Source organism: Symphalangus syndactylus, chromosome 23 (genome assembly GCF_028878055.3).
Source record: "Symphalangus syndactylus isolate Jambi chromosome 23, NHGRI_mSymSyn1-v2.1_pri, whole genome shotgun sequence".
Lineage (NCBI taxonomy): Eukaryota > Metazoa > Chordata > Mammalia > Primates > Hylobatidae > Symphalangus > Symphalangus syndactylus.
In genome coordinates this window covers 59,231,392-59,257,115 of record NC_072445.2, presented here as the reverse complement: position 1 = coordinate 59,257,115, position 25,724 = coordinate 59,231,392, and the positions used below count along the sequence as shown (strand labels likewise).

At 44.4% G+C, this 25,724-nt stretch overlaps 1 protein-coding gene and 1 long non-coding RNA gene across 3 annotated transcripts in view; one reads left to right on the top strand and one right to left on the bottom strand.

Annotated features, from left to right (window-relative positions):
* The window catches only part of ADTRP (androgen dependent TFPI regulating protein), a 76,001-nt gene that overhangs the window by 13,010 nt on the left and 37,267 nt on the right, over positions 1-25,724 (bottom strand). For both annotated transcript variants that reach the window (XM_055263703.2, XM_063632332.1), the window contains one exon: positions 10,090-10,205. In XM_055263703.2, the coding sequence (XP_055119678.1) occupies positions 10,090-10,205 (116 nt within the window). The remainder of the gene's footprint in view (positions 1-10,089; positions 10,206-25,724) is intronic.
* The window catches only part of LOC129473320 (uncharacterized), a 164,870-nt gene that overhangs the window by 118,228 nt on the left and 20,918 nt on the right, over positions 1-25,724 (top strand). The gene's annotated exons all lie outside the window — the stretch shown is intronic.

Below are 25,724 nucleotides of genomic sequence, written 5' to 3'. Positions count from 1 at the left end.
TGGAGATCACGCCACTGCACTCCAGCCACTCCAGTCTGGGCGAGAGAACGAGACTCTGTCACAAAAAAAAAAAAAAAAAGAAAGAAAACAAGGACCTGAAGAGGTATTTGTACACCCATGTTTATAGCAGCATTACTCACAATAGCCTGAAGCAGAAGCTCCCCAAGTGCCCATTGATAGACGAATGGATAAATAAAATGTGGCCTATAAGTAGGCATTAAGAAGGAAGAACATTCTGACACAGGCTACCACACAGATCAACTTTGAAGACATGCTAAGTGAAATAAACCAGTCATAAAAAAAGTCGGACAAATACTGTATAATTCCATTTATATGAGAAACCTAGAATGTCAGAGGCATAGAGGGAGAAAGTAGAATGGTGCTCGCCATGTGGTTGGGGGAGGAGGCAGTGGGGAATGCTATCTATGGTTTCGATATGGTTCGTTTGCTCCTACCAAAACTCATGTTGAAATTTGGTCCTGCGTGTGTTGGTGTTGAGAGGGGGAGCCTAGTGGGAGGTGTTCGGGTCATAGGGATGGATCTCCTAATAATGGTTTGATGCTGTTCTTGTGATAGTAAGCTCTAGAAATGGATTTTTTCTATGAGAATGGGTTGTTATAAATCTAGGATGCCCCTCAGGTTTTGCCCTTTTCACACGTGTCCATTTCCCCTTTGATCTTCTCCGCCACATTGTGAGGTAGCAGTAAGGCCCTTGCCGGGAGCCAGGGCCATGCCCTTGAACTTCTCAGCCTGCAGAATATGAGCTAGATAAACCTCTTTTCAATCTCTGATATTCTTTTATAGCAACACAAAATGGACTAAGCCAGGGAGTTACTGTTTAACAGGTAGACTTTCAGTTTGGGAAGATGTAAAAGTTCTGGAGATGGATGGTGGTGATGGATGCACACCAAGGTAAATGTACAAAATGCTACAGAGCTTAAAAATGATCAAAATGGTAAATCACTGAACATGGTTAAAGTTGTAAATACTGTGTACCTTTTACCACAATTTAAGCGTATCTAAGGAGGTGTCCATTTTAGGGTCACGTAAATGTAGGGTTGGCATTTAGTTCCTCGCCTGGGCCCTGCTGGTATCACTCTGCTTTCCCAAACTTGTCTGGATGTTCCTTCCAGATTGAGAAGGAGGTGACTAGAACAAACAATAATTATCTTCATTATTACTAATATTAGAATTCTTTTTTTTTTTTTTTTTTTAAGGTGGAGTCTCGCTCTGTTGCCCAGGCTGGAGTGCAGTGGTGCAATCTTGGCTCACTGCAAGCTCCGCTTCCTGGGTTCAAGCGATTCTCCTGCCTCACCCTCCCGAGTAGCTGGGATTACAGGCGTGTGCCACCATGCCTCACTAATTTTTGTGTTTTTTGTAGAGACGGGGTTTCACCATGTTGGTCAGGATGGTCTCAAACTCCTGACCTTGTGATCCGCCCGCCTCAGCCTCCCAAAGTGCTGGGATTACAAGCATGAGCCACCATGGCCAGCCTAGAATTCTTTAAGATATACGTTCCATGGATGCATTACAGGATGCCCACAGTGATTCTTACCTGCATGGCTGCTTCTCATGGCAGGACAAAGAAGGTTTATGGCATAGAAAATAAATACTTTCAAATAGATAGGCCTAGGAGTTTGGAGTCAGTGAGGAGCTCTGAATACACTCCAAACAAGTTGCATCACTTAGTTCACTTTATATAGTTGAAATTAGGGCCTCTGAATTCCCATGCACATTTATGTAAGACAGTCTATAAATAAGGACATCCCCCCAGAGGCTTGGAAAATTTCTGTTTACTTCATGTTTGTTTCCTTCAGCACAAGGCTTGTAAAGGAAAGTTCCCGAGGTAAGCTAATGAATTGTGTACTTTCACAGATAAAGTGCAAGGAAAGTTATAGGTATGGTACCTGACAGTAGGAAAAGTAACAGAGATACAGAGTATGAGGCAAGATGATAGTAGTTTACCAAGGGTACTCAGCAGACAGGCGTGAGTGAGGACAGAGTCACACTGTTAGTTGACGTCACTTCTTTATGGCTTGCCTGAATATGAGGGGAAGGTCGGAAGAGAGAGGGGAAGGAAGAAGAAAGAAAGGAAGAAAAGAAGGGAGGGAAGGAGGGAGGGAACTTTGCATTCAACATGTCTTCTATTTCAGCCAATGTCAGCCCTCCATTCAATCTTGCCCCCACGTTTGATCCCATGAAATCATATCTATACTAAACTTCCTTCTAAATGTTTCTTCAGTGCACCCATTTCACAATCTTCCTTCAGCCTCCTTCATTCCATCTGGGTTTCTGTCATTGTCTACCAACTAGGCTTTCTTGCTCCTTTCAACCCACTTCCCCGACTGCAAGCCATCAAAGATTAATCCGGTAATCTTTCTAAAAGCGATCTCTGTCCACAGCCCTCCCCTGCCTGCAGTGAATCCCAGGATCCCAGCTGCTTACCCCAGCCGACTTGGCCGGGCCGTGCCCCGCCTCCATCCACAGATCTGCGGTCCATCCATATTGAACCCCTTTGTTTCTTGAATGAACTGAGCTCTGCAATTTCTTGGCTTTCACACCTGCTGTTGTCTTCACTGGGTACACCTCTGACCTTTTTGTTTCCTGGAACCTACTTCTCTTTGCCCTCTGTCTGGCTGAATCTTACTCATGCTTCAAATCTCAGCTTAAAAGTCTATTTCTCTAGAAAAGATTTCCTGAAGCTCTCTCCCCCAACCCTGATTCGGGTAAAGGCTTATGTCAGGTGCTTCCTCCACCCTGGAACTTACCTTTGTTACTTATGTGATTGTTTTTCTCACTAGCTTGAAAGCTCTGCAGGAGCAGGGGCCGTCTCTGTCATGCACATTTATTTGCCAAGTGCCCAAAACGCAGCAGTTTCTTTGTGTTTTGAAATGAATGGCTGTGTTGGGTGGCTCTGTAGGATGCTGCTATGGACAGCTCTCAGTTGCCTGACTCACCAAGACCACCACAGGCTCTGGAGATTTGGAAAGGTACCCGGTGGCCTTTCAAGTTTTGGTTAATCTCACTTTACCAATACATTGAAGAGGCCAATGACATTGCCCCTCAGTTCAAAGAGCAATTTCACGTCCTGCTTGAGCCATCTGCTATGTGAACCTTTGTGAGCTGGACTGGGTGGGCACAAAATGGCAGCCAAAAATTAATCTTTTAGGGTCTCCTTATCCTAAATCTTAGAGTATTAAAATGGCTATCAAGAAATTCATAACTTCTGCGTCTTATCAGTAGGGAAATACCGACGTCTGTGGGCAGCAGATAAGCAGATAATGGAGTTTTATGGGCTTTGGGCATATAATTCTTTCTTTCGGTGTTAACCCTCATGTCACATCTTTCCAGCCCAGGAGAATAAATCAAATAGAAAGAGTCAGGAGAAACTGTAAAGCCAGAGTGTTAGTCAAATAGTTTACCTAGATGTTGAAATGTTGGCAATGATGAGAGTTATTGGGGGTGGCAACCTCATCATGGCATTTAAAGCTGTTGCCCAACCCCTCCCTGAGACACTGCACACTGTTCTGAGCATTGTTCTTACACGCAGATAGCAAAACCATAATCCCCACTGGGCCCAACAGTTTGAAGCCTCTCCACCCTCAGGGCCCATGGTTTTCTGTCTTCCTGCCCTTCTACTACCTGGTCACTCCTTGCTACCTTTGCTGCTCCTTCCCCCTCCTGTCCCTGAAAGCAGGGCCTTTCCCTGGTGTTTGCTTCTTACTTACCTTCTCTCTCTCCTCTCTCTTTCCAGCAATCTTGTCACTCCACGAGGGTTCAACTAGCTGCATCTCCTCAGCCCCACCTTTCTTGAGACTACAGGGTCTGAATTTCTGAATGGAAATTCCTCCAGGCAGGTGATTCTCAATCTGGTCTCAAAATTAGAATTGACTTGGGGGCCTTACAAATTCCAATGCTGAGGGCATATCCTGAACCAATTAAACCAGAGTATTTTTGAAATGAGACCTAGATATGGGATATTAAACTGACTGTTTTACTTATACCCAAAACTATTTCTTTCACAATTCATTTTCATCTATCAATGGAATCACCATTTTTCTTGTCTACTAACTTAAAATTTTTAGAATTATCCTAATTTTTCCTTTTCATTTGTGTGGTACATGTCAATCAATCCATAAAACCTATTCTGTTGTTTCAACAGTGTGTCTCAGGCATGTCTCTCATTTCTGATTCTACAGTTTTACTCTCTTCATGCTCTTATTATTTCTGATTTCTGTAACAGGCATTTTGGTTGAACAAGAACTAAGGTTTAAACAGGAAAGATGAGAAGAACAGGAGATGAGATACCCTTTCCTCTTCGAGTCCTCCACCTCCATCCCTCTTCAGTTTGGATCCTGGCTGGGCTGGGCCCCGCATGTTGACAACAAGGAGTTGTTGTGTGGCATCTTTTTTATTAATTTTCATATGTGAATTTACAGGTAGGGTAAGGATTTCTTCTGTGGAAAACGGTGCTGAGATTCCAATCCCTGCTGAGTTGAGGTTATAAAGCTATGGTTGACCTGGATGATCCCAGTTGAAGGTCGTATTTTAGGAAAGGGTAACAGTGGCTCTGGGAGGGAGTTCACAGCATGGTTGGTTCTGAGCAGGACCAACCATGTGTTAGGGAAAATATTTATTCAATAAAAGAATGAATAAAAACCAGAAAGAGAAGGAGAGAATTGCTGATTCTGGAAATGGCAAGGTGGCTGGTCCCGGAACTCAGCCTAGTCCACCCCTTGGCAGCTTTTTTTTTTTTTTTTTTTTTGAGACGGATTCTCGCTCTTTCGCCCAGGCCGGACTGCAGTGACACAATCTCGGCTCACTGCAAGCTCCGTCTCCCGGGTTCACGCCATTCTCCTGCCTCAGCCTCCCGAGTAGCTGGGACTACAGGCATCTGCCACCACGCCTGGCTAATTTTTTTGTATTTTTAGTAGAGATGGGGTTTCACCATGTTAGCCAGGATGGTCTCGATCTCCTGATCTCGTGATCCGCCCACCTCAGCCTCCCAAAGTGCTGAGATTACAGGCTTGAGCCACCGCACCTGGCCTGGCAGCTTTTAATGTATTCTGAGGGTAAGATGTGTACATGTATTTGTAAATGAGGCATGAATTTAAAGAACTGTTACTTCTGGGAGCCCAGGAAGCTTTGCTGAGGGATCTTACCCTGGCGAGCATAGTACAAAAGAAAGTAATTCTCTCTCTGGCCTCATAGGAACTACTTTGGGGAAGCGACTTTACGAGCAACTGCCCCAAGGCTGGGTGATAGCTGCATATCTGTGCAGTGCTTGTACTGGGCATGCAATACCTTACACACTAGCAGAGACACCTGCAGCATCAGTAGGTTTCTGGTCTACCGAGAGCACTGTGATGATGCACTCCAGGCCAGCTGGGGCGGTTGCTGTGGCGAGTAACATTGTTAATTCTACCAACACAGGGGGCTGATGGGTAAATGACACTGTTGGCATCAGCAGTGGGCATGGTGTGCTAACTCTTAACACTGTGCCAGGTGGGGATGTTGGGCCCAGTGGGGATTATGGTTTTGCTATCTGTGTGTAAGAACAGTGCTCAGAACAGTGTGCAGCATGGGTCGTGCAGTGCACAACAGCGGCATGTGTGAGCACTCAGCAGAATATTGGCACTCCTTGGAAAATTGGACCAAGACCTCCGAGGCAGAAGGGTGCTTGGGGATATCACTGGAACTGTGAAATAACCATACATAAAAAATAAGACCTTGTGATCAAAGTACATAATGTGCTGGCTAGTTTTTATTTTTATATTGGTTTATATTTAATTTTGTTTCCTGTCTCTTGTCACTCCAACTTATTTGAAGCACTATTGTCAAGAATGACATTTTAAAGCATAATTTGCTGGCCAAGTTACAAATACTGCTCACCCTTGCTTCCACTCAAACAAACAAACAAACAAACAACAGCAACAACAAATGCTCCCATTTTCTGTACTATGTCCAGCCTCCTCTAGTCTGCCATCTGCAAGCCTCCACGAGTGGGTAGTTCCAGGGATAGTTCTCATTAGTCTCTTTCACAAACAGGTCCAGCAAAGAGAATTACTGACGCCTGCTCTCATGCTCTCTGCACTCTCCTGGCCTTGGGACTGTGCTCCTTTTGTTTACTTTCTCTCATTTTTTCGAGCTCCAATCCTGCCTGGGCTGCAGGGTTCAGATCCAGTGCGTGCCTTCCACAGCGCCCTTCCCACACCGCTCAGCTGGATGCAAACTCTTCCTTTTCTGTGGCTCCTCGTGTTTTTTTATGAGGTTTTACCACTTTCTATCTTCCATACTTATAATTTGTATGCATGGGTCATCTCCACTTATTAAGGATAAACCCCCTGCAGGCTGAAGCTTGGCCTTATATAACATTGCTTTTCTCGGTAGGACCAACCATGTGTTAGGGAAAATATTTATTCCATAAAAGAATGAATAAAAACCAGCAGAAGGAACATTTGTATTTTTTTGCTCCTCACCACTGCCTCAGGGAGAACTAGGTGAGGTGTTTTGGGGTAAGAGAGAAGGGAGGAATAAGTGAGCTACCATATTTAAAGGTGACTAATGCTTTCCAAAGGAAATGAAAGATTTGCAGTCATTACTATTTTGCAAAGCTTTATTTTCCCACTTAGGGGAGAGCTCTTCAATTTTGCAATCTGAAAAATAACTAAAAGCAACCACCACATGTAAGGCGGTCCCCACGGTCTCAGGGACTATTTTTAGGTCGTTTGAACACGGTTTCGGCAGTGAAATGCTTCTCCAGCTTAGCTTCAGTGCCGTTCTCCTGACTCATGTTCGTTTCTCACGCTCCCTCTGGCCCAAGCCCATGCTCTTTACCTCATTCGTGTTATGCCATTTCCCCATTTGACCGTCCAAACTGGCACATCTGACAGTGGGCCCATAGCCACTTCCCTAAAACGTCTCCACGGGTATCCGCAGTTTGTAGAACTTCATGGCCATCTGTGGCTGTGAGGAGCCAGGGGCCCTGGAAAGTGCGTAAGGGTGGGGATGGCAGGCACCAAAGAGTCTGAGCTCCTCTAACTGGGGCGTGAACAGAAATAGAGATGCTTCCATCAACAGGATCACATCGAGCGCCCTCCTTTAAGTGTCTATATTTTATTTGTTCTGGCAAAAATGGGGCTTAATGGACCAAATACCAACTTAGTATTTCCCATGAAGGATGAAATCCCAAACCACCTCAGCTCCCCACTGGGCACTGGGGCCCACCCAGTCACGTTCCTGCTGGTGACAGGTCTCCATCCGTTCCTTCCACTCCCTTCATTACTAGTACTTTAATGTCTAATCCAAGCACATAGAGCTGGGAACAACATGTGAAAGATTTCAGAGTGCAGAGCTAGGTCAAGCTTTGTGCATGCCCATCCAACCAGCATTTAGCCAAATGGTTTTGCACACACTGGGAATTGAACAAATACCTGGCCATGTAAACACAGTGGAAAGACAACTGGATTTGGAAAGAGAAGACCTCAGTTTTAGTTGGCTCAAGTGCCAGCTTTGCACCTCCATCCCACCTCTGCCATATGACCATGGGCATGTCATCTACCCTACTGGAGATTTAGTTTTCCAATGCTAAGTCATCTCTAAGTCACCTCCCATTGTTCACACTCTCTGATTTTATTTGTGGATTGATTGATGTCATCGGTTGGCTAACATCAACTCCCCTGAGTTACCAGCAATGCCACCAACTGGTCTACCTGTCTTGTTCCACTTCAGTCTGATGTCCACACTTCGGCCAGAATCGTTTTTCTAATCATCTTTCTTACATAAATCACATCATTTCATTCCTCTGATTATAACACTTTTCTACAGAAAAGCACTTGGTTTAAAAGTCCAAACTCACTGATGTGGATTTACAACCTGGCTTTACCCTGTCCTCCAATTCAGCCATACCCTCAGCTCCTCCAGCCCTTTGCAGATGCTGTTTCTTCTGCCTGAAGGTCTTTTCCATATCTCTTTTGACCTATTCTTACTCATTCCTTGGGCCTCAGCTTCGACAGTGCTTCCCTTTAAGAAGCCAGTCCTGCACATCTCTCTGTGTGCCCATAGCATCCTGGGCTTATGCCTATTACAGTCCTATCACCCTGTCTCCCACTGTCTGTTATGCTCCTCTTTCCCCGACAGCCTCTAAAGGTAGCAGGTTTCCTGAACTTCACTGTATCCTCCGTTATTTTAGCACAGTGCCTGGCACTGGTGAACCATTGAATGGATAAAGGATGCACTTGTACCTGGCTCCCATCTTGTCGCATTTCTTTCTCCAACATCCTAATTACCCGCATCATGGGGACACCCGCCCAGGTACTGACAAACCAACCTCCTGGCTACTACTTCTCATTTTTATAGCCACTGCAATTTTCCTGAATAACAGCAGTGGCCTTGGGTGCTTTTTATCTTCTTGGTCCTCAAAAAGGAAAAGAACAACAAGGGTCATATATGTGAACTGATAATCAACTTACAAGTCCTTAGGTAGAAGACATTAGTAAGTAAAAGGTAATAACATATATATGAACTACAAGATTTACACTTGGCAATGAAAGAGTAAGTTGAAGACCACCAAAAAAAATACAGCATACAAATTCATGTGTAGAATCAGCTAGCTTCTCTTCAACACATGGAAGAACAACAACAAAATCTTTATGTGTCTATACTCTTACCCCAGTCCAGGTCCCAGATACTCTGTCTTTAGGGATATATATTCCTTTGTGTTAAGCCAGATATGGCAAACACATAGCATATATCTTACCACTGTCTACTGTCATGCTATTGAAAGTCATTGCCTCCTAATCACACAACTCTTTCTTGGTAGTGCCTCAGAATCCTTTTCAACAGAGCGCTCCAGATATCAACTATCAGTAGGTCCCAAGCTTAAGCCTCGTTCTTTCAAAGTTCCTTTGTTAAAATGTAAAGGCTTCAGAGACTGAAGAATATAGAGCACCGGAGTCTGGGGGTAGATTTATTGAGCAAGTGCTTTCTTCAAGATGGGAGAAGAAAGATTTGGGTACTCAGGGAAAGAGGGGCACAGAAAGGTGGGAGGGGTAGACACCACAAAAGGGAAGGAAGGGCTAGGGAGAAAACAGCAGATGAGGTCTGGGCACCAAGTTTATTTGCTCTAAGACAGGGGCTGGTCGAGTCCATAAAACAGGCACTGCTAGAGCCCAAGTTCTTTGGAATACTGTCTCTCTCTCTCTCTCTCTCCCCCCCCTCCCTCTCCCTCTCCCTCTCCCTCTCTCTGCTTCCATCCCTGACACAGCACTGAACTGAACTAAACTTCCCCACATATAGGGGTCGGAGGGTTGTCCAGATTGTCACACATGAATAGCTTGTGTGAGTCTAGAGAAGGAACACTGATTAGCTTCCAATCTGCAGGTCTTGTGTTCAGCAAGCCTCTTTCTTTCAGAAGGAACAAAAGCATGGTGCTAGATGAGAAGGTTATAGAATGGAAGAAAAGTTTCTCAGTCACTGGGTGAAAGGCCAAGCATGTTCCCTTGATTATAGACTATTGGGCAGCGTTTCTGAAAATGAGTGTTGCCAGGTGGTTGAATGACGAAATCTAGGCCAGCTACTGAAATCATCTCCCATGCAATTGCCCAAATGCCTTCTAGGAGCTCTGATGCCAGCTGCTGATGCAAATAAGCCCATAATGAAACAGGCAACAGGAGTGGACAAACCTAGCACGCTCTGCCCATTAAATGCCTTTTTAGGAAGAATGTAGTTAGATGCCTCAGATCCCTCAGCCATTCAAACATGTTCATTGAAGATAGGACCAAGGAGCAACATTTTTTTGGGAAAGCAAGATGTGTGGCTTTGCAATGATCAATTCTTCATGAGAGAGAAAGAGGGGAAATTGTGACTTGCTGTGTATGTGTGTGCACACCTACATGTTTCTGTGCTTGGGAGGTTTCCATGAGCATTAAAATCAAACAATAAGAATGCTTCTTACCTGGAAATGTAAACATGATTAAATCCTTATTAAACCAAGATAAAGGGATTCTGACAGAACAGTACACATTTCTGGAACTTCCCTCAGGGTCTTGAATGACAAGCCTAAGTTGACTTTCTCCATGTAATTCTTACCGGCTGATGTAAGCAATGCTGGCAGCAGCCAGCAAGGTGAGTCCTGTCTTCTTTGATGGATAGGAGTGAGGCCTGAGGACGACTTCAGCCAATGTGATGGGGAATATGAAAGTGTGCTGGAGGAGAGAAAATGGCAAATCAGATTGGCAGGGTGTCCGGGGTGCCTACAGTGCCCATAATTCTCTGTTCCCCTTCCAGTCTACCTCTTACACACTGCTAGATGAAGCTTTCCAGGTCATGCTCCCTAGGTGCCCAAGGACCTACAGGGGCTCCCTCTTGCCTACCACATTAGTCCAGACTCCTCTGTCTGGCTAACAAGGTCTTTGCAATATATGTCACCCTCTCTCCAGTCCTGCTTATTGCCCACTGCTCTCCTCTCCCCACTTTTTTTTTGCGGGGCATGGTGGGGTGGAGATGCAGTCTTGCTCTGTCACTCACTCAGGCTGGAGTGCAGTGGCGCAATCTCGGCTCACTGCAGCCTCTGCCTCCCGGGTTCAGGCGATTCTCCTGCCTCAGCCTCCTGAGTAGCTGGGATTACAGGCGTGTGCCACCAAGCCCGGCTAATTCCTGACCTCAAGTGATCTGCCCGCCTTGGCCTCCCAAAGTGCTGGCTTGGCGGTTTGGCATAAGCCACCGTGCCTGGCCCTCTCCTAAAACACACACACATGCATGCACACACACTCATGCATACTCTCACATTCACACATTCATGCACAAACATGCACACTCACACTCACGCATACATACAGTCATGCACATCCGCGCACACACACACACACACGTTCATGCATACTCTCACAGATATTCACACATTTGTGCAAACACGCACACTCATATACACTTCGGCATATTCTCACACACATTTGTGCACACATATGCACGTGCACACATCCATACTCTTGCATACTCTCACACACATTCATACATTTGTGCACACATACACACACCCACCCCTCCTCTGTTAGACCGAGGCTGTCTCCTTCACCCTTTGTTGTGCTCAGCATGCTCGCTCGCACTTCCAGCCTCCTGTCCCTGCTTCCTCTCCCTGTGTGGACTGTGCCTTCTCTCCCTGCGATTCAAATTCTCTATGTTCTTTGCAGCCAGTGCAATCTTCCATGACGCCGTCTCTGAATTTTCCTCTTGCTAATTTCTCTCACTCTACTCGACTGCATTTATATCCTGTGCCATGTAGTCTAGCACTTATGGTGTATATTTGTACGCTCAAGGGGGCCGGAGAACACGTTCCACCCATTTCTGCGTTTCTTGTTGCATTTAGCATGGTGTAACTGAGCTCAGTCCTGCTGAGGGTGGTAAGTGTGTGGGGTATGCGTGAGCCTCCCTCTGAAACCCCTATGTCCTCCCCCTCCTTCCCTGCATCACCCCCTCCTTATAACCATCTGTTTTCTTACATCCTCCAAACCCTTAACGGTAGATTTTTTAAAATGGCATAATCAAGGAAATAACTTTAGGAATGGTGGCGTTTTCAGATGCAAGGACTGCTGCAGCCCGCTCCCATCTTGGTTATAGAAGCTGACCTGGGAAAGGTCACTGGAGTAGGTGTGCCATGTCTTTTCATTTATTGATAACATTTATGAAGTCCTTTTGCCATCCTCTGAGCTTACTGGAAACATCTAGTAGTGCTAGTATTTTGCATTTTTTGTAGTTCCAGCTATCATTCCTCCTTTACTCCTGCTTGCCAATTTCCTCAGCTCGTGGCTGCCTCTTTCACCCACAGTCTCCACCTGCAAGCTCCCGCCCCATCTTGTTCCTCAGCCCCAAGGCAGCCGTGTTGGCCCCTCAGTTAGGGCAGTCTCTGGAGCTGGGGCATGTCATTGCGTTCCCATGCTCAGCAGTGCAGCTGGAACTCTGGGTGCTGGCTCTGGGCAGTCTTTGCTGTCATTCACAAAAGTCTTGTGCTCAGGAGGCATCCCCAGGAAGCAGTAGCTTCCTCCCATCCGAGCCGATCTGGCTACGGCAGTCGGATATCGTGATGACCCACAGGTGACCAGAAATGGGTCAAGTTTTGGTGAGGCAGGAGCAGGGTGAGAAGGACTAAGCTGTAAGTACAGGGCAGCACTGGGTGAAGACCTCTTAGGGTGCCCCACTTAAGGCCACAGTGGGGTGGCCCAAAGCACCTGGGCATCTCAAGGGCCCTGGGCACCCTGAATTTTACTAACAATGCCTAGAGGAACAGCATTGCAGACAAGCTACAGCTTTTACATAATTTGCTCAAGGTTGGTCCTGAACATACTGACTGGTTGGAGAAATAAATGGAAAGACTACCAGGCCCCCGTCACACCTTGCATCTTTCTTCAGTCTGATTTTAGGCTGCAGCTTCTGTGTCTCTCCCTCTAATAAAAGAGCATGGCGTCTAAAGGCGCACAGTTTCTAGTCTAACCCTGGGCTAGTGACCAAATCTCTCTGAACTTCAGCTTCCCCAGTTATAAATGGGGACAATAAATAGTACATACCTCTAGTGAGGCTGCTATGGGGATTGACGTGAGTGCGTGTAATATGCTTAGTCTTTGGCCCTGGAGAGCTTCAGTGAGCATTTGCTGGGGTTGTCACTATTATCAGTGTGACTGTTGTCTTTCATCTCATCGGTGGGCCCAGGGTGGGGTGCAAGCAAGGGCCTGGGATATCCATGGCTTCAGGTGCTTAGAGGAACTCTGGCCTGTGGTCTGCAAGAGGTTGTGGCATGCCAGCTGCTGGAGTATGGTTGTCCCTGGGGCTTCCTCCCCAGCCCACAGCTGGTGCCTGCATTCCTAGTCAAGGCCAGCTTGGAGCCCTGCTGATGCTCAGTGACCAACAGGGATGCTCTCTTCATCCAGAGGCCACCTCAGCAGGCAGGAGATGGAGCTGTCTCCCGACACAGCCATCTGCCCCTCTCTCCCAGCCTTCACTCTGCTGCAGCCAGGGAGATCCAACCTCTATTAAAAACCATTAACAAGCCCATTATACTGGCCATTGATCTGACGAATTTTATTAACCCTGCCCACAATCAGCAGCTCCCGTCCTCTACATTAACGATCATTTGGAACAGAATTCCTGTGGAATAATGTAGTGTGTTCACGTTAGGAGTAAATGAGTTCACAGTGATTAATGCTTTTATAACAAACAACTCAGGAATGCATGACTAGTCACCTCTTTCAGGAGCCTGCCCTTTGCAAGTGACATTCAATTGGATTTTCAAATGAATTGTCCCTGATGGCTTCTGGGAAATTTACTTCAGTGATGTCATTAGTGATAGGCCATATACCTCGACTTCATCCTAGCTAAAAGGTCTTTGCAAGAATCACATTTTCCGATCGGGGCTGGGGGTAGGAATGAGGAAAAGAGCCTTCTAAATATTGAGCTGCAGTGAAGAGCTAAACATGATGCAATAAGCCTTCTGGTGTTTCAAATGTATGGGTATTTCACCTCACTTTGACATAAATCATATGACCTTTATCAGACAGCACATATTTCAAAAAAAAGGAAGAACAAACTCAGTAAGAGAAAAATCAAATATGTTTTTGCTTCCAAAAAATCTAATAATTAGGCTGGGATTGACACAAATTAGAATGCTGCCAAAAATTACTGGAAACACTGACTCACTCTGTATTTCAATTAACAGTTTCTCAGTTTCCCTTATAAACAGTGAAGCTGACAAAAATTAATTATCTCAGAGGGGGTAAAATATTTCCTCCCAAAGTAAACAAAACATCATGGGCTGAAACAATAGCATGTGTAAACAGAGGGGATCTAGTGGAGCTATCTTTCCTTGTCATTAAAGTCATCATTTTGGTAGATTTTCCTTTAAATGTCTCTTTCCAAATGCAACGGTTATAAAGAGATGTTCTTCTCCCATCCTTTTCTACTCAATTATACCTTCCCCCCCATCCTCCATAAAATGCCAACTTTCACCTGAATATCTTGGAGTGAGAACTACAGGCATGAAGTATTGATTTAAGTATTAGTGTAATAATCACACTAGATTCTCTGCTTACAAAATAGCCTTGCAGATAAGTACTAAGATTTACCAGCCCATGGAAAATTTGTACAAGGTTGCATGAGTGACAACATGGAAAATAGTGATAATGATTTGAGCACTTGTTTGTACTCACCCCATACAGGTAGATAAGTGGCTCCATTAAACAATTTCCCTGTATTTGAGGCTAAACTTACAGTAGGATGAAGTTTGCCTGACCCTTGAGAAAGAAGCAAGCCTTAATCACTGAGATAACACATGGATCCAACAGGTCTTTATCACTGTCATGGAAGCTCCAGAGACTGAATCTTTAAGGCTAGACTGATCACACTCTTATCCTAAGGTTCCTGCGGGACCAAGAGCACTTAATTTTCTCCAGTGAAAAAAATTCAGAGCCTACATATTGTAAAATCAGATGATAACATAAAAAATATATAATCTCTGCTTCTTTCCTCTATTTCATTTCCCTTCTGGACTATCTCTTGTGTTGAGTTTGAGTTGACCAAGATAAATAAGGTGACTTTGACCCTCTCAGATGGGTCATCAAGAGGCTTTCTCCTTTCTCTGTATCACCTGCTGCATATTTGCCTTAATACTTTCTTCCTCTCCTCTATTCAGGCCACATTCCGATCTGAGAATTAGTTCCTGATATTGGCTTTTCCCAAACTGAGGTCCTTTCCTCCAAGTCTCTACAATAGTACCTTTGGTTTGCTTATGGTACTAACGGATAAACATTTTTAAGTGAAGTTTTAGTGCACTAACAAGATCTCATTTCTGAGTACATTAAGGAGGATTTCTTTTGTTTACAATATGTCAAATATATCATTTTTTAAAATGGAAGCCTTCACAAAATCTCTTTGGGGAAAACACATGACCAAAATATCAATTAAAACATAAACGTAAATACAATAGACATAGAAATGGAGGCAAAACAAACCTTAATCGAATGCCATCATATCCAGGCTTATTATTACACTGCTGGGTCACATTTCTTAAGCTTGAAAATTGCATGCAATGAAGGCATGCAGTAATAGTTGTTTTGTAAATTCCAGTAAGGCAATCTCTGGTTTTGATAATACCATCCATTTGCCAGCTAAACATTTTTACCTCCTTCCTCACTAACTTCCTGTGCTACAATTTCTGCCCCTAACTCCCTACAGGTAGAGACAATGGTGACGGTCCGTGACATTTTTTGGAATATTTTGTATCTGAAAGCAGAGACCATCTGTATTCTCTATGTTTCTTACATCATTAAAGATACAGTTTTGCTTTAAGTAAATCTGATATATGGAAATCTGGAAATGTGCACGTAGGCTATAGAGCTTATGTCTCTGTGGGACTTAAAAAAACAACAACAACTTCCAACTACGCTACCTGTAGGAGTCTTTTCAGTCTCAAAGACTGAAGTTTTTAAAGAGAATTGGGTTTGTAAAAATTCCCTTTTCTACTTTCTAGGAACTCAAGTGCACAGGCTAGACACCACTGTCATTAAAGAGTCAAGATTAAAATTCGTGGGAAGGAAGGGATTGGGGAGATAAACCACCCACAGAAAGAGCCACTGACTTCTCTTTGATCTCCACTGTCAACGTAGGTGGGCTAACACAGGTTCCCCAGCCTGCAAACGCAAGTTATATGGCAAAGAGTAGTCATGTTTGCAATTTACTCTGAAATGCACCAAAAACAAGATGAATAAATGGATGCACAGGTGGAGAGATTTATGAGAAAGCAAAAACAGTAAACTATTAACAGTGGAATCTAAGTTGTGGGTGACCCAGCTATTCACTGTAAAATTCTTTCAACTTTGCTTTATGTTTGAAATTTGTCATAATAAGACATTGAGGGAAACATGAATAGTCTTTACTGATCCAGAAAGAAATGAATGCCCCACTGGGCCAAGGAAGAAAAGCATAGTGTTGTTTATGAACTCTTATGTGACTTGAACAGATGGTTAAATGACAACTTTATGAATCTTCTGAAGAGAATTTTTAAGGGATCTTTTACTTACTACACTGCTGTCCTTTGGGTTAATATGTCATTTGACCAATATCTCAAAGCATCGTTCTATTACAAAACTAGTTGGCTTTGAAGGAATTCAGCCTGGTGAAGAAGTGGCAATTTGGATTCTATCCAGTTAAGGATAAGATTAAAAAAAAAAAAAAAACATATGGGATCTTAGGACCCTACAGTCAGGAATCAGGAATATATCAGCCTCTTCCTGCCCCCTTCCCCTCTCTCTCCACCCCTCTAAAGTATCCAAATCCCTTCTTTCCATTGAGCTCTCTCTGGCAATAATAACACCCTACACACCTGCTGTCAGTGCTGACTCACTCCTTTACTCCTCACCCTCGAACTTCATTCACTTTTCTACCAAAATGCTTCCCATAGCTGCTTATTCTTTTATCTTCCCAGGCATCACTTCCTTAGCTTTTCCCTATTTTGGTACATATAATCAGGGGCATAGTCTGGGAAATTGCAATCAGGCAAACCTAAAAAACAAGTTTTAATGTACTCCCCAGCTCAAAAACCTTCTGTGGCTCTCTATTGCCTCTGTCCGCTATACACCTTCCCTCATCGCAGAGCATCTCAGCAGGCTCCCTCCCTTCTACTCAGTCTCCTTATTCTCCTTTTGTTTCAACCCATTTTTCTTCTCTAGTATTCTTCCCTTTTTTCATTTTTTTAACTCTTTAATTTTTTCTCTCCCAACTAGCCCGATACATCTTTGAGATATCTTACTAAAAAAGCCCATTTATTAACATGAGAAGATAGAAATGAAAATTGGAACTCAGAAGAACACTGAAACACAAATACACCAACCAGAAAGGCTTACTGGGCTTCTATTATTGAGATTCAAGTTTATCAATATGTTCCCAGACAGATAAAGCAAAAAGAGAGAGATGAAATGTACACACTTCCTATTTTTGGTTTTTCAGAGAAATCAAAGTTTTCCCCCTAGGTATTAGGCCTGAAAGAAATGACTACCATTGCATTTTCATTTTAGCGGAACTAAGCCTCATAGTGACCTCAACAGCGTCCCCATAACAAACAGTTCAGAGGTCTAGCTTCCATAAACTGATAATATCTGAAGGCAAAATAACGAAGCTCAATCAAGTAAAGGAGATGCTGCCAGTGAGGAGGTAATATTTTATAATTTTTTAGCCTTATGTGATCTGAGCAGTAGAGGAACTCCAGAAGTACCATTTTCCCCATGGGTGTTTTGTTTGTTTTTGTTCCAATCGTGAATCGGACACCAGCCAGGATTTTATTCTTTGTTTAAAGCCTAGAGTGCAGGCATTACCATTGTTGATAACAAAGAGATCTAAACACTTGGAGAAATTAAAAGAGTCAATGCTAATATTGAACCCTTTTATTGCAAATAAGAAGCCTCACCAAGAAACCATCCCCAGCCCTTCTGTATTTGCGAGGCTGTGGCCCGTCCTACCTTCTCAAGGGATGCTCACTCTTCTCTCTGTTCTGCAGCCCCTTTGGTCTGCACTCAATGCTTCAGTGCTTAACAATATTCCATTTTGTTTTTTACACTGTCAATTTCACGTGTTTTTTTCCCCTTCCTTTTCTCAAAGAGATGATAAACTCTTTGAGGGCAAAGCTCTCATTTATTTTTTCAGGACTCCCCTCTAGCCTCTCCTTAACACACATTTTGACTGTTTTTCTTGTGCACCTGTCCACTGTAGGATCAAGTCCTTAATGTGGTCTGCAGAGGTCCCAGGGATCTTTCTTCCCGTGTCCTCCCTCTAATTACTCTGCACTCCCACCTGAAGACCAGGTTTCCTCTCTCACTGTGGATACAGCACTCACCTGTCCCTCCCTCCCTCAGCCCCCTTGGCCTTCACATCACCTTACAGGGCTCAGTGGTCCTTGGCTGAATCCTGAAACTCCAGCAGGTGCCCTTTCTTGGCAGAACTGAAGGCTCCTGTGCTCATTCCCATCATGACATAACACTTCTACATTCGCCTAATACTGACCAAAGTCTTCCAGAGATGGAAGCAGCTCAAGGCTTACGGTCACCATTTTCTCTCTAGTGCCTACCACAGTGTTTAACCTATTCTGGCCACTTAACATCAGTGACATTAATGAACGAGTCAATGAAACAAAGTGGGGCAGAAAAGGAAGAGAGGTCTTCTGCACAGCCTGGGAAGTCAACCCAGACTTGCTTCACTGGACTCCAGCACCCACATAGCAGGCTGCGTCCAGGATGGCAGGGTTGCAGAATCAACCCCACTTCCAGCTGGTGACCTTAAGGCTTTCTCACAGCTGTAAATGGCACCCCAAAGCTTGGAAATGGGTATTGGGGGTCAATATACTTTGGATATTTGTCCCCTCCAAATCTCATGTTGAAATTTGATCCTCAGTGTTGAAGATGGGGCCCAGTGGGAGGTGCTTCGGTCATGGGGGTGGATCCCCTATGAACAGCTTGGTGTGTTTGAGTAATGAGTGAGTTCTCACTCTTAGTTCCCATGAGATCTGGTTCTTAAAAAAAGCCTGGCATCTCCTCCCCTCTCTCGCCTCTCTTCCTCTCTTGCCATACAACATGACATCTCCCTTGCCTTCTGCCATGAGTAAAATCTTCCTGAGGTCCTCACCAGAAACCAGGCAGATGCTAGCAGCATGCTTCCTGTACAGCCTGCAGAAGTGTCAGCCAAGATAAATCTCTTTTCTTTGTAAATTACCCAGTCGCAAATATTTCTTTACAGCAATGCAAAATGGGGGCTACAGGAAAGCCTGTGAACAAGTATGACTCTTGGAAACAATCAATGGGTGCCCACTCTATAGTCACTAAATGGTAGACTCAATGAAAAGGCACCACTGAACAGGAGCTGGCAGCCCTGCAGGAAGTCAGAAGATACGGAGCCAGCAGAGACTGTCCTTTGTTCATCTTGAGACTCACTGGTCTGTGGCTCTACATTCTGAGATGGGGCCAGGTGGAAAGGCCCCGGGTTTTGCTTGGTATCTCCTCCATGCCCCTCCTCTTCATCAATCTGCAATTCACTCTCCTCCATGCTTCTCTGCCTGGCTTCACATGGTGCACATGGAGACTTGTTTTAAAGACAGAAACAGATGGGCAGCTCTCTGGAAAGCTGCTCCAAGTTGGAGGAAGGAGATTGTTCTTTTAAAGAAAGAGGAAGTTTAGGGGATCTACTCTCACTTTCGGGAAACTGTGTCTCAGGGCACTATCCATTCCTTTCCGATATCTCATGTCAAGTAAGGGCTCAGAGTGTGTAAGCAGCTGGTTTCCCTGGGAGATAATAGTGGTTCTGGAAAGCACCCTGTAAGCACAAACTCGGGCACAGTTCCAAACCTTCCACATGACTGATCCCATGACAGATGTTTCCACACTTTCTCCTTCCTGCCTCTGGCCTTCTCTCCCTTGCTGACCTATGAGGGTTTTGTAAAGGGATGTGCAGGCTGTTTTGTGAGAATGGCATCTACTCATTGGTGATTTTTCTAGATGCATTTAGGGTTATTCAATCTCTCTCTCTCTCTCTCTCTCTCTCTCTGTGTGTGTGTGTGCGTGAGTGTGTATGTGTGTGTGTACCTGTGTACCTCTTGCCAGTGGAGAAGGGAATGGCTAAGAGTAGGGCCTAAAGGTAAAAGACAAGAAGTTGTTTTCCTAGGAAATGCCTTCATTCAATACCCATCAAATATCTCTTGAGAAGCAGTTCTGCTTCAGCATTCTAGGTAACTGAAAGGTATATAAGATATGGTCTTTGAACTCAAAAAATATTAATAAATTTTAACTTATATCTATTGTAACCCTACAGTGTCAATCTAGGACTAGGCTAGTCCTAAAGCATTGTGTAGAGGAGGCTCTAAAAATGTTAGACAACAGTAGGCAGCACCACATCAAGCCTTTGGAGTCCACAATGAAAGTCCACAAGTCCTTGTTTAAATCAAAGAATGAGTTATGGCAAAATCTTCCTATCCTAAAAGACTCAAGGATTTCCCTTCAACAGTTTTTGTGACATTCCCAAGCTGTATCTAACAATCTCAGAATGTGCCACTAAATTGTGTTTTGTTATTTCAAAATAAAAGTTAATTTTAATTCCCTATTATTAAAAACATATAACTACATATGAGAGGTTACTTTTTCAATTATGAACATTTTTTTTCTTTTTTGTTTTTTTTGAGACAGAGTCTCGCTCTGTCACCCAGGCTGGAGTGCAGTGACATGATCTCGGCTCACTGCAACCTCTGCTGCCTGGGTTCAAGCGATTCTCCTGCCTCAGCCTCCCAAGTAGCTGGGATTACAGGTGTGTGCCATTGCACCTGGCTAATTTTTGTATTTTTAGTAGAGATGGGGTTTCACCATGTTGGCCAGGCTGATCTCGAACTCTTGACCTCAAGTGATCTGCCTGCCTTGGCCTCCGAAAGTGCTGGGATTACAGGCGTGAGCCACCCTGCCCGTCCATGAACTTTTTTTTTTCTTGCTGAGAATCCAAGAGCAAAACGAAACAAAAGCAGAAGGCCATCTATAGGCTATCAAGCTAAAGATGTCCAGTAGCATAGTAAATTTACGAGTTTGACACTCAGAGGAGAAATCCAGCTGGAGACAGAGGTTTGGGAGCCATCAGAGTATGGGCATCACTGTATTAAGTGGTAATAGATGAGATAACCCAAAGAGTATATGAGTTGGAGGAAGAATAAAGCATATAGGAGAAAGCACTATGGAGACACACCAGTTGAGTCAGGGTTTCTAAACCTCTGTACCGTTGACATTTTAGAATCCATAAGTCTTTGTGGTGGGGGGCAGCTGGCCTGCGCATTGTAGGATGTTAAGCAGCATCCTTGGCTTCTACCTAGTAGCAAGCCTTCCCCATCCCCCAAAGTTGTGACAATTAAAGCTGTCTCTAGACATTGCCAAATGTCCCCTGCAGGGCACAATCCATCCTGGTTGAGAATCCTTGATTTAAGAGATAGGCAAAACAAAAGCGTTTTGCAAGGCTGATTGACAGGAGTGGTCAGAAAGTCCAGAGGTAAGGAAAAGAGGGAAAGAACTATTTCAGGAGAGATGTGTCCAATGTTGTGGAGCGGTAATCAGGCATGAGCAGCAAATCTACTGGGTTTCCAGACAAGAAGCCTGTTGGTAAGCATGCAGGCCAGGTGCTTGACCCTTGTGTTTCCAATGAGCCTGTCCTTCCTTCCAGGCTAAGTCCTCCATTTCTTGTCTGGGACCTTTAGGGCTCAACCTCCTGCTCAGTGGATTCTTGGATGTGGAGCCAGGAGCCTGAACACTGAGGGAAGGTCAGCATAGAGATGCTCCCCAGAGGCCACTGCCGTCAGTTCCACAACCCCGAGGTTGGCTGGGAATCTTAACAAGTTTGTAAGTGTAAAATTTGGGCACCTGCAACGCAGGACCAGTTGGCAAGAAGCCCAGTTGCTTAGAACCCGCTACACTCCTGAGAACGCAAGCCTGGGGCATTGAGACAAACTTCCCATGGCCAAGAAATGTGGCTCACTTCCTTATCATGGTCTCCTCAGAAAAAACTGAAACAAAATTTCTTCAAAGGTCACAAAATTCCTTCTCACCACAGAATAATACAATGTGGCTTTTAGGAGTTCCTAGTTGTGTTTAGAGGGAGATGCTGAAGACACACACATGCTTTTATTCATAACCAATTTGTACCAGGCGAGTTCTCCAGAATACCCCTCTGAAATGATCATGCACTTTTTGGTTTCCAAATTCAGAAGACACAAAAAGCACAAGGGTTTGTTTTGTTTGTTTGTGTAGGGCACTTTAGCTTTCAAGCTGAATTTTCATGGGTAAATTAGTTTCTAATAAAAGGAAGAGAAATGCTGAAATCTCCTCTGCTTTTATGAGGCTTCTCTTTTTATTCTGCCCTCAACATAAGAAGAAACTTGATTGCTATTGGACTGTTAAAACTCCAAGTTTCATAGCAGCCACGAAAAAACTTGTTATGTTTCTATTTGTGGAGTTCCACAGGCATGGATTTACTTTTCACATGCACAGTGAATGAACCTCATTCCTAGCTTCTTTGCCCATCAACAGGAACCCCTGATTGGATAGCATCAAGTATGTCTCCCAGGGCCAGCAGCAGCCCAGCAATAGTGATGAGGAGGGAAACTGACCTATCACAGGCTTTCACAGAGATAGAAAGGGGCTGTTTCTTTTTTCAACTGTTTCTCCTCTTCCCCTGATGGCCTCTCTTTCATCTGGTTACCGCCATGATCGTGTCCTTATTCCTCTGCTTAATTTCGGACTCTGCCTCCTTTTCTCTTTGATTCACTAATTCTCTGGAGACATGAATACACAGTTACCTAATTAACATTTGACCACGGTGGATGTACAGAGGAAAGTATCAGCCTAGAAAACTTTCTGCTGGAGAGTATATGCTGTTAGCTACCGCACCAATCAGAACAGACATTGTTTCTCCTCAAGCAAAATATATGTAATTATGACTCTATGCATCTCTTTGAACATAAGTCAGTCATGATTAGACCACATGTCTCAGACATAACAACCAAAAGCCCTATGGATATTTCAAGGCACCGGTAAGCTTCCTAGCAGTGTCCTCATTTATAACTTTCTGTATAAAAGAACACCCCAAAGTTTCCAAATATACAGTGTCAGCTACAGATGCTGACACTGTGGGTTGCTAAAGGCTTTCCCTCTGCCTCTAATGCTTCTTGGCCCCAGCACACCCCACTCCACCCCAAAGGAAGAAGAACTCTGGGGTCAGTCAAGGTCATAGAGAAACTACTGAAGTAAGAGATGAAGTCTTCATTCATTCTCTCATGCCATAATCATTAAGTGCCTACCACATGCCAGGCATTGTGTGGGGTGCTAAGGATCGGAAGGTGGACAGATGTGGTCCCTGGCCTTGCAGACCTTACAGTCAATGGGCAAGATTTCCTATGAGCAAGTAGGGAAACAGATACCAATCACAATACATGCTATGAAGGAAAACAAACAGGAATCTAGGTACCAGAACACAAGTGGAGGAACATACTTCATGGAAGGCAGTCAGGGAAAGCCATCCTGAGAAGACCATGTCTAAGATGTGTTCTAAAAGCTACAGGTGAGCCATGGGAGAGCAGATGGGGAGCATCTTGGGCAAGGGTGCAGTACGCGCAAAGGTCCTGGTAGGAGAACCAACTTCAAGAGCTGCAGGGCACGGTAAAGCCTGGAATGGCTGGAACATGGAGTGCCAGAGGGAGAGAAGCTCAATCTGTGTCTGCAGCATTAAGCAGGGCCCAGGTTTACCAGGTTTTGTTGGCCATAGGAAGGAGTTCAGGTTTATTCTAAGTGAAGCGGGAAGCCACTGCTGAGTACTAAAAAGGGAAATAACATTTTGCAATCGATTTTGCCATGGTCTGTAGAGGCCTGAAAATGAAAGCTGCAGGACCAGTTTGGCGATGTTGTATTTAGGGGAGAAATAAATGTGGCCACGAGGGTGTTGGCAGTGGAACTAGAAAGTGAACAGATTTGCTACCTATTTTGGAGGTAGAATGGATGAGAGTAGCTAATGGAATGGATGGAGTGGAGGGAGGTGGCAGGGTCAATGCTGGTTTCTGTCTTGGGCGATTAAGAGGATGATGGTTCCATTTCCTGAGATGGAGATGCTCAGAACAGATGAGAATATAGTATATTCAGTGAGATATTATAAAATAATACAATATATTCAGTGAGAATATAACATATTCAGCTCTGTACATGTTGATTCAGAGATACCTGTGAGATACCTACTGATGTATACAGTAGCAAGGTCAGGTAGCAGCTAGCTATGCAAATCTGGAACTCAAGGGAGACCTGAGTTAGACACTTAGCACATGCAGAGAACAAAAGCCATGGGAATGAATGGATGCCAGTTACTGGGGAAAGGGCATTAGCAAAGCAGAGGTCCCATGGGAAGCCTGGAAGAACACCATCCTTTAGAGGGCAAGTGGGGGATCCAAGTGGAAACTGAGGTAGGAGAAGAACAAGGGAGAGTGGCATCAAAGGGTTAAGGAAGCAGTTTCAACAAGAAAGAGGTGCCCAGTGCTGCTGAGAGGTGAGGAAGATGGGGGCAAAAACAGGTGCCCGGAATTTGGTAACATGGAGGTAATTGGTGACTAGAATATGATGAATGAGCAGAATAAGAATAGATCCTAAGTACAGGTCTGAGGGCAACACTCTTGGGTTATATTCCATTCCAAGAAGCACACTTGTGTGCTTGAGTGACAGCATCTGCCCCAAAGGAACTCCCAATTAGCCAGCCCTTCTCCCACCTCTGAAAATCTTTGTAAGAAACAGTACAGGGCTCAGGAAAATGAAGCTATGACTTGAGGTTCACCTCTGCTTCGGGTGGTAGGAAGAAGGGTTGTCTTTCCACATCTTTACTTTCATCTTCTAGAGCAGCCAGTTCCAAAGACTGGAGGCCAGAGAACAGGACTCAGAAAATTGCTCAAGCAGCAGGTGCCATTCTGCTTCCAGTAAGGCCAAAGGGACAAAAGGCCCCAATATGATTCACAAGAATAAAAGAGGTTGGGAAATTGGGGAAAAATTAAAAAACAGCCACTATGTTGGAAGAGTTTACACCTTGGGGCATTAGGCAGCCAATGCAGGCCTGGGGCAGACCTGGGGCAGACCTGAGAGTTTGGTTTCTGGTGAAATCCCTGAATGGCGGAAAATCCCAATTAACAAATAGGACTTGCATTTCACCTCTCCCCTCCTGAGGAGGCCCAGGTAGTTCTGTAGGCTTGTGTGCATAACTTCCATGCTGACACTAACAGCCAAGTAAGTCAGGCAATCCTGGGTGCATTAAAACCCAATCCTGAGACTTAATATGCAAACTAAATAAACAGCATGCACCAGGAAACAAATACCAACCCACCCTTAATTGTTACATTGCCTATCCTGAAAGGCAGGCAATTTGAACACCTCAAGCAATCACGTTATGATCAAGAGCCTTTTCTTAATTGCCAGAAACCCTACGGGCCTCGAAAGGACAACACTCCAGCAACTTCATCTATAATCACAATTTAGCATTATTACATAGCAGCCTGTCCCTAATAAAGGGATGAACAAAATGAATTCTTTAATCACTAGTTCTCTTTCTTTGCTGATGCCTGTCCCTTTAAAATGAGTATTTTAGAAACTTTGCATTTTCCTCTGAAATGTACTCTGACCTCCTGCACATGATCTTCCCTAATCTGACTATGTTATTTTATCTATTTATTTTACTTTGAGATAAGAACCTTGCTTAATCGCCCAGGCTGGAGTGCAGTGGCACAATCTTGGCTCATTACAACCTCTGCCTCCCAGGCTCAAACGATTCTCCTGCCTCAAGCTCTCAAGTAGCTGAGACTACAGGCGTGCATCAACACACCTGGCTAATTTTTGTATTTTTTGCAGAGATGGGGTTTCGCCATGTTGCCCAGGCTGGTCTCGAACTTCTGGGCTCAGGCAATCCACCCGTCTCAGCCTCCCAAAGTGTTGGGATTACAGGCGTGAACCACTGCTCCTGGCTCTGACTACATTATTAACTGGAATTAGTGATTAGTTGCATAGTGTAGAAATCTGTGCCTTTAATAACAGTGGAGATGCTTCCAGCAGGGAAGGAACATAAGCTTGCACAGAAGGCCCTTTCACTATGTTGTCTCCCATATGAATTGGTTCTAATCTACCCCATACCACTTCCAATGTATTCCT